This window comes from Neolamprologus multifasciatus, chromosome 15, assembly GCF_963576455.1.
Source record: "Neolamprologus multifasciatus chromosome 15, fNeoMul1.2, whole genome shotgun sequence".
In the NCBI taxonomy this organism is placed as follows: domain Eukaryota; kingdom Metazoa; phylum Chordata; class Actinopteri; order Cichliformes; family Cichlidae; genus Neolamprologus; species Neolamprologus multifasciatus.
Window position 1 is genome coordinate 11,643,170 of NC_140453.1, and position 8,215 is coordinate 11,651,384.

The 8,215-nt window shown below is 49.8% G+C and overlaps 1 protein-coding gene across 1 annotated transcript; it reads right to left on the reverse strand.

The window, feature by feature from the left end:
- Nucleotides 1-3,664: 3,664 nt before the first annotated feature.
- Nucleotides 3,665-7,665, reverse strand: LOC146501668 (uncharacterized). Its single transcript, XM_085131860.1, has 3 exons — nucleotides 6,747-7,665; nucleotides 6,083-6,172; nucleotides 3,665-5,910 (listed from the first exon to the last, which is right to left on the reverse strand). Exons 1-3 carry the CDS (start codon nucleotides 6,870-6,872, stop codon nucleotides 5,821-5,823), a joined length of 306 nt encoding a protein of 101 aa, XP_084987986.1. The 5' UTR covers nucleotides 6,873-7,665; the 3' UTR covers nucleotides 3,665-5,820.
- Nucleotides 7,666-8,215: the final 550 nt, after the last annotated feature.

An 8,215-nucleotide genomic window follows, 5' to 3' on the forward strand; every position in this document is an offset into this window, starting at 1 on the left:
AGACAGTCCCACAAACACAAGTCCCACAAGCGTCAACACTTCTGGTAATGATTAACTATCTGTTTTTCTAAATAGTGTCCCTAGAGAAACGATTATAAATGAGCAGTTTATGTGGGGGTGTGTGTGTGTCTCCCAGCATGAGCTCTTCACACAGGCTAAAACTTTCTCCCCAGTGAATATGGGCCAGTAAAGAGCCAGTCTGCTTACCTCAGCACTAATCCAGGAAGAAAGCACAAGCCAGCTGAGCCATGGATCCACTGCTGCTATTCATGGAAAGGGCAAGGTTGGATTTCCAGTTCTAAAGAGGCAGTACAGGTTTTCAGTACATTTTGCAATAAAAAGCCTTTGTGTTGAATTTTTTGTGTTGCTTTTATCCTTGTACTAAACAAATAATAATAACCAACAGATACTTCACCTCAGGCGAACCAATATTCAGTCAAGTGTAGCCAGGAGAAAGGAGGCCTGAGCTCATGTAAACATGTGAAAACATCATTAGTTGAGAGCTAAATGTTTGCTATACTCCAAAAACCTTTGCTCTGTCATAATTGAATTAGCAACTGTTGGTCCATATTGCTCTTATTCACTTTGCTCGTGCACTTTGTGTTTGCTTTGATTGGTTTATTGATTTATAGTTAAAGTAATTCTCTCTTAGCTTGCATAGAGTATGTTATAGTCTGTAAACCTGAGTTCAAGAAAGACTGTTAGTGTTGATTCAGTTGATGTGTACACAGCATTTTCAGTAGATTAATCGTTTTATCCCTCATCCTGGAGATGCCTTCAGTATCAGCCGACTGCAGGTTTTCCCAGCCTTATACAGTAAAACAGTAAAGCTGTATGGTGATTGAAACCAGCGCCATCAAAATAACAATGAGCCATAAGATTTGTTTCCTTGAAATTTAAAATAGTCATGCAAATTTTCATGATCCAAATCATAATGGATTGGATCACAGAAAATTAGCTATAAGCTGCAATTACAACACTTTAAATAAGTATGAGATGTTCTGCTAGGCCTACTGATTAGCAACTTAAGTGCATATTTTTTTTAAACACAAAACATGAGATCTAAATAGCTAAATTCATACAACACAAGCATGGTTAAAATATAGGATCACAGTATTTACTGATGCTGATTTGAATTTGCTGAAGTCAGTCAAAATGACTGACAATATATATAAATTTTCCCATCTTGTCTCTTCAAGATAATCTCCCGTTTCTATTCTTTATATCTTCTTCTTGTCAGGGTTCCTGGGTCGGTGACCCAGTGCTTTCCGTTTTGTTCACGTTCAGTTTATTTCGTCACTTCCTGGTTGTTCCTGTGTTAGCTCGTCTCGTGCCGTTAGCCAGATTATGTTCAGCTGTGTACTCACCGGTCTCTCATTATCATCCTCATCAGTCTGTGTATTTAAGTCTTCTGTTTCTATTCGTTCTTTGTCGTGTCATTGATGATGTTCGTGTGATGTTGTCCTCCCCGTGTTCTCTCAGTCAGTCAGTCAGCCAGCCAGCCAGCCAGTCAGTGTTCCAGCCAGTCAGTGTCCGAGCCAGTCAGTGTCCGTTCACCCTCTGTTCCTCCACTCCTTATAATAAACATCCACCAGTCTTCACCTACCTGTGAGTCCTGCGTTTGGGTTCCTTCTTCCTCGCCTCCACACAACGCCTGACAGAATGACACGACCCGTGCCACGAAGACACGATTGGGACCCAGCGGACTCGGACCTCAACGAGCGGCAGGTGGCAGCGCTTTACCGTTGGGCAGAGTTGGTCAGGGGAAAACAGCGGCTCTTCGCGGAGCGAGAGCACGTCTTCGAGGGGACTCGCCTGGCTCTGGGCGGGCCTCGGAGACGCCGCGTTCCCCCACCTGCTGCCACACCTGCCCCGGAGCATTTGCCGCGGAGAGCGGACGTTTCATGCCGCGTTTCGGCCGCTCCCTCTCTCGCCGCTCCGCTCCTCGTTCACACACCCGCCGCCTCATTCGCCGGACCTCCACCTTCGCCACGACACCGCGGCTACGCCTCCCACCTCGGCTCAATGGAGGCTACCGCGCCAGAGGCTCAGCTGTTCACCCCGGCCGCTTCCTCTTCCCGGAGAAAGCGGCGCACACGCCGCCATAACACGGACTATTGTCAACAACTCCCGGTGGTGAGTTCCGGTAATTGTTTTCCACCCTCCTTATTTGACACTTCACCCAGATTAACTACGGGACTCATCTCCGATTCATGGGGAGATTCCCTCCTGGATGATGTAGACTGGGAAGAGTTTTTCTGCTGTGCTCCCGCAAAGACTGTAAATCGTGGTGGCAGAAGAAACAGACCGAACTCTGATAAACCTGCCAGTAGCACACACCCGGTCACCATTTCCACACCCGTCACTCAGCCATTCCCCACCAGCACGGCAGCCCAGATTTGGCCTCCTTCTTCAGCCATTTCACCCCCTCAGATGTCTAGGGCCCGGCCTACACCCACACCGGTGCCAGCTCCCAGGAGGAAGGCAGCTGCGACGCAGTCTACCTCCACATCCACTCTTGTTTCCCGGGTGGGGGTGACTGGTGTCCAGCCACCTCCCGTGCCTGTCCCAGCGCCCAGGTTGAGGGCAGCCTCAACCCAGCCTGACCTCCCTGGAGGCTTGGAAGAGCTAACCGGCCCACCTACTACTTCACCTCTTCATCCGCCTCCTGATCCTACCTTTCACGCCCTCGCACTGTCCCTGGTTAGGCTAGCTGAAGTGTCCCCTGCTCAGGCACCAGCCTTATTAGCCCAGGCCGCAATCTTATCCCCCTCGGTAACTCTGTCATTAGCTCAGCCGTTAGCATCGCCAACCTCTGTTCATCCCTTAGCTTCCCCACTCCAGTCAGTTCACTCACCTGCTGTTCAGCTTCCACTCCAGTCAGTTCACTCACCTGCTCTTCAGCCTTCACTCCAGTCCCCTGTAGTCCAGTCTCCTCCCGTCCTCCAGTCCCCTGTAGTCCAGTCTCCTCCCGTCCTCCAGTCCCCTGTAGTCCAGTCTCCTCCCGTCCTCCAGTCCCCTGTAGTCCAGTCAGTCCAGTCTCCTCCCGTCCTCCAGTCCAGTCAGTCCAGTCGCCTCCCGTCCAGTCAGTTCAGTTCCCGGACCTGCAGCCACAGCACCCAGAGCCAGCTGTGAGCCCTCCTGCTTGCCAGCCAGGGGCCTCCGCGCCCGCTGGCCCGGCCGCTCTCCCGCCAGGGGCCTCCGCGCCCGCTGGCCCGGCCGCTCTCCCGCCAGGGGCCTCCGCGCCCGCTGGCCCGGCCGCTCTCCCGCCAGGGGCCTCCGCGCCCGCTGGCCCTGCCTGTCTCCAGCCAGGGGCTTCCGCGCCCGCTGGCCCTAAAGCTGTGGCTCCGTCACCCCCGGCTCCCGTGCCGTCGCCTGGTCCAGACTCAGACTCGGCCTCGGCGTCTGCTTCGCCTGGGCCAGCCTCAGACTCAGCCTCTGCGTCTGCTTCGCCTGGGCCAGACCCAGCCTCTGCTTCAGCGTCTGCTTCGCCTGGTCCAGCCCCAGACTCAGCTTCAGCGTCTGCTTCGCCTGGTCCAGCCCCAGACTCAGCTTCAGCGTCTGCTTCGCCTGGTCCAGCCCCAGACTCAGCTTCAGCGTCTGCTTCGCCTGGTCCGGCCTCAGACTCAGCTTCAGCGTCTGCTTCGCCTGGTCCGGCCTCACGGTGTGTTCACACCGAACGCGATGGACGCGAACAAAAACGCCCCAAACGCCCCTAATTTGACGCGTGCACATTCGCGTCTCAACGCGTGTCCAAGAAAAATCCATCGCGCTTCAAAATATGATATTTTGACGCGCGTGAACCGGAAATGTGGGAGGGATGTGGGAGGAAGTTGTGCCAGACCGGTATCTTTGCAAGATGGCAGCTGTCGAGTTAGCGCTTGAAGAGAGAGTCTCCCTTCTCTATATACTGTGGAGAGCGGAGCAGCGGCGTAAAAGACGCCCTCGCCGTACCTGGGTCCATCAGGTCCTCCAGAGGCGTGAGCAGTTTGGTGAGTTTCACCATTTGCTCCAGGAGCTGCGCCTGGATGACGGCCGATTTCAGCGATATCACCGTCTTTCACTCGGCCAGTTTGAGGACCTGCTTTCCCGGGTCGGTCCCAGAATCGCCCGCCTAGACACCAACTACAGGCGCTCAATCCCACCTGCAGAGCGCCTGTCCATCTGCCTGAGGTTAGTAAAAGTATTTAATACGGTAGTCCTTTATTGATACCTGTGCTAATATATGCTAAACTATCCATTTATACACTGCTAACGTGGATGTGCTATGCTAACAGTGAATGCTCGGTTTTTACTGAAAGCAAACTGTGGTACGGAGACGACTGTTTATAATATTTCTAGTGATACTCAGAAGGTCTCATCAAGTCCCGATTTAATTCGATTTATGCTGTTATCAGTGTTTGCAATGATAGCATGGCTGTGGTGTCATATCAATGTATGCGCTCGGTGTTTGCTGATATCAAACTGTAGCATTAGGACCACTGAGTTAACCTTTGTAGTGATACTCACTCCTTTTTATTTAGACCTGGTTTAATTCTGGGATAGTTGAATATTTGTATATAATCACCGCAGACTGTTTTAGATTATATCTAATATATATCATGTAATTATCCTTATAATTACAAAAGGTTTTATGTAAGATTTATGTTTTGCAATTTGTAATTTTGGAATTTCAATAATGTATTTTGTAACTGCAGTACACATAATACTCATTTTAAACAATTTTGTCCAGGTTCCTTGCCAGCAAACAACTCCTCCAGAGAGGCTGTCCTGGTGAGGGAGAAATTCATGGCTCACTTCTCAGCGGAGGGAGCTGTGTCTTGGCAACCAAAGGAGTAGCCTGTTTGAAGTCCGAGTGACTTCCCCACAACGGCTCTTTTAAGAGCCACCCACAAACCTCTAAAGAGTGTTCCTGTCCTTTTAATTTTTTCTTAATAAATGGAGCTCTACTCCAAAATAAACTAACCTCTTTTTACTCTCTTAAGTAACTTGTCTTCACTATGTTCCTATATACAGTGTGGTGCAAAAGTTTGGGCAACCTTATTAATAGTCATTATTTTCCTGTATGAATCACTGTTACAATGAAAAATGTCAGTTAAATATATCATATAGGAGACACACACATTCATATACACTAAATATTTATTTCATTTCTCTTTTTTTGTGTCGCCAATTTATGCACCTGCTTGATTTAAACACTTATTGCACACTTTCTGTAAACTGCATTTCACTTCTCAAATATCACTGTGTGTGTCTCCTATATGATATATTTAACTGACTATTTTTATTGTGACAACCAGTGATTTGTACAAGAAAATAATTACTTTTCACAATGTTGCCCAAACTTTTGCATCCCACTGTATTAGTATGTTTTGTCATTAGTATAATATGAAATAAATTCTACTTGTGTCAAGTCGGGTGCCAATATTTGCTGTGTAGTAGAACAGAGACATTTTGTCATTATAAATGTTTATTTGAAAAAATATAAATTCATTAACAAAAACATTTATCATAAATATATGAAATGTAACTATTTACAGAGAGACAGGAATAAAAAGGACCCAGCTTGGAGTGGAAGAGCCTCAGGGAGAAGGAGGAGAAAAATAAGAACGTTGTTTCTGCCCTGGAGAGCTGCTGCCTCATCAGAAAACTACTGATCATTAGGGTCCAATGTTTCCAAATTTAACACAGCTGTGCTGTTTTGAAAAACTAATTTATAAATTTGAAATTTCACGAATTCTCGTGTCTGAGGCGGCATGCTCTCCAGAGCAGGAACAAGGCCGAGGAGGAAATGTTCAGTTGGAGACGGGCGTGGCCTCTTTAGGGACTCCAGGATGGCCAGCTCCACCGCCGATGGACCGTCCTGGGACCCGTCCCTCGCCCGCCTTCGAGCTGTCCTCCTCTGTGGGCCTGTAAAACACAGCACAAAACAACACAAAGTAATGAGAAGGCTGCTACTAGATTTTCATTTTCAAAATTGAAAAAAAAACATGATATAAACAGATTGGTTGTAGATATTTAGTAAAGGTGATCACAAGGGAATTCAAGCAAGTAAAAAGCTGTCAGTGCTTGATGTTCATACCTGTGGGTGCAGCAGCAGGAGCTGAGGGACCAGGGACTGGAGAGCCAGGAGAAGAGACAGCTGAGGACTCTGCTGCATGATTACTTGACTCTATCAAGACAATATTAGATGTTAACAGGTTGAAGACAATAGTCATAGAGAATATTATATTATTATATACTTATTATTATTATTATATACAGTGGTCTCTCATTTATTGCAGCACATGAACAGTAGTCACAGTTCTCACAAGTTGATTCTCAAAGTGAAAACCTTTGTCGATTTTAAAACGTAAAAGTATTATGCCGCGCTTTTTCTCCGTCTGCGGCGCCACTTTTGTGCGCCTTTTTTGCTCCCGGTGCAGGTGTGTATTTCCGAATGAGGCTCATAGTTATGAGTGTTTTTGTGCTGTTTTTTTCTATTGGACGTGATGGTTATCAAAACCAAACATGATAAGTTTGGCAAGCGCAGGAGACACGACACGGAGGAGATTTGTCATTTGGGCTGCAGAATGCAATGCGCATTGTTGAAAGCTGTACGGTGCAATAAAAAAAATCAGCGAAAAGGCGAGGCAGTGACGGATGAACAGCGGGACTACTGTATACTGTTTATTAATAAACAAAATATGTTCCTGTATGACAACACGCATAAATTAACTGCCTACATTAACTCAATGTAAACATACCTTCTGACTGACACTCCCCTGCTGCCTCTTCGGGCTGTCCCTGGTCCTGGGGGAGAAGTTCTCCACAGTCCGCACCATATTACCGCTAGTCTCCCGCGGGGTGAGGAAGGGGTCCAGAAACCCCATGACCGCGAAGAACTTCCATTTTCTCCCCGATCCTGCTGCAGACCCACTCCTCTTCTCCTTCTCTGCCTTCTTCTCCTTATTATAAGTGTCCCTGAGGCTCTTCCACTTTCTCCTGCAGATGTCCTCTGAATAAACGCATTATCTTGTTAGCGGAAAGGTATTTGTACATCAGTGGGAAAATAGCGGGACAGTAGGCGGGCTTGCTAGCTTTTGCGCGGGTTCATCGGGTCAGTCTGAAAATTAAAAAGAAGGAATGAACTTACCAGGTTGCCCGATCTCCTCACTTATGTGTCTCCAAGCTAGGTCCTTTTTATCCTGTCTCGGTAAAAGTAGTAGCTAGCATCGTATAGCTCCGGGTGATTAGCCACGGCACTGATTAGCTTTTCCTCCATACTGAATGAAGAATGAAGGGCTTTGGCTGGATCTGCCCCTTTGACCTAGGTCAGAGCCACGTCACCAGGCTCCTGATTGGTTGTCGCGGCGCGATTTGACGCTGGAGTTCAGATTTTTCCAACTCGAGCGGTAGACGCGAAACGCGCGTATGCACAAAATGCAACACAAAAACTCACGCGCGTGGTTTTATTCGCGAGTCAAACGCGCCAGACGCGCTACACTGACGCGCGTTTCACGCGTTTTGGCGTTTTCGCGACGCAAATCTGCTTCCGAATTTTCGCGGGACCCGCAATCGCGCGTCATCGCGCTTTTCCATTGACTTTACATGTAAACCTGACGCTCTATTCGCGTCCATCGCGTTCGGTGTGAACACACCGTCAGACTCAGCTTCAGCGTCTGCTTCGCCTGGTCCGGCCTCAGACTCAGCTTCAGCGTCTGCTTCGCCTGGTCCGGACTCAGCCTCTGCTTCAGCTTCTGCTTCGCCTGGTCCGGCCTCAGCTTCAGCTTCGCCGGGTTCGGCCTCAGCCTCGTCGCCAGCTTCAGCTTCGCCTGGTCCGGCCTCAGCCTCGTCGCCAGCTTCAGCTTCGCCTGGTCCGGCCTCAGCCGCGTCGCCAGCCTCTGCTTCGCCTGGTCCGGCGGCTGCCGCGTCGCCAGCCTCTGCTTCGCCTGGTCCGGCGGCTGCCGCGTCGCCAGCCTCTGCTTCGCCTGGTCCTGCGGCTGCCGCACCGTCGCCCCAGCCACGTTCTGGCCGTCATCGCCGGCGCGGCCGCCCACCGCACCAGCTCAGCGGCCGCCGCCGCCTTCCTCGCGGTCGCCCACCGGACCAGCTCAGCGGCCGCCGCCGCCTTCCTCGCGGCCGCCCACCGGACCTGCTCAGCGGCCGCCGCCGCCTTCCTCGCGGCCGCCGCCGGCTTCCTCGCGGCCGCCCACCGGACCAGCTCAGCAGCCGC

Coding starts and splice junctions, on each gene's coding strand:
- LOC146501668 (XM_085131860.1), bottom strand. CDS start 6,872: ATGGGGTTTCTGGACCCCTTCCTCACCCCGCGGGAGACTAGCGGTAAT. Junction 6,173..6,746: donor AGGGGAGTGTCAGTCAGAAG/GTATGTTTACAT, acceptor TTGTCTTGATAG/AGTCAAGTAATCATGCAGCA. Junction 5,911..6,082: donor TCCTGCTGCTGCACCCACAG/GTATGAACATCA, acceptor TGTGTTTTACAG/GCCCACAGAGGAGGACAGCT.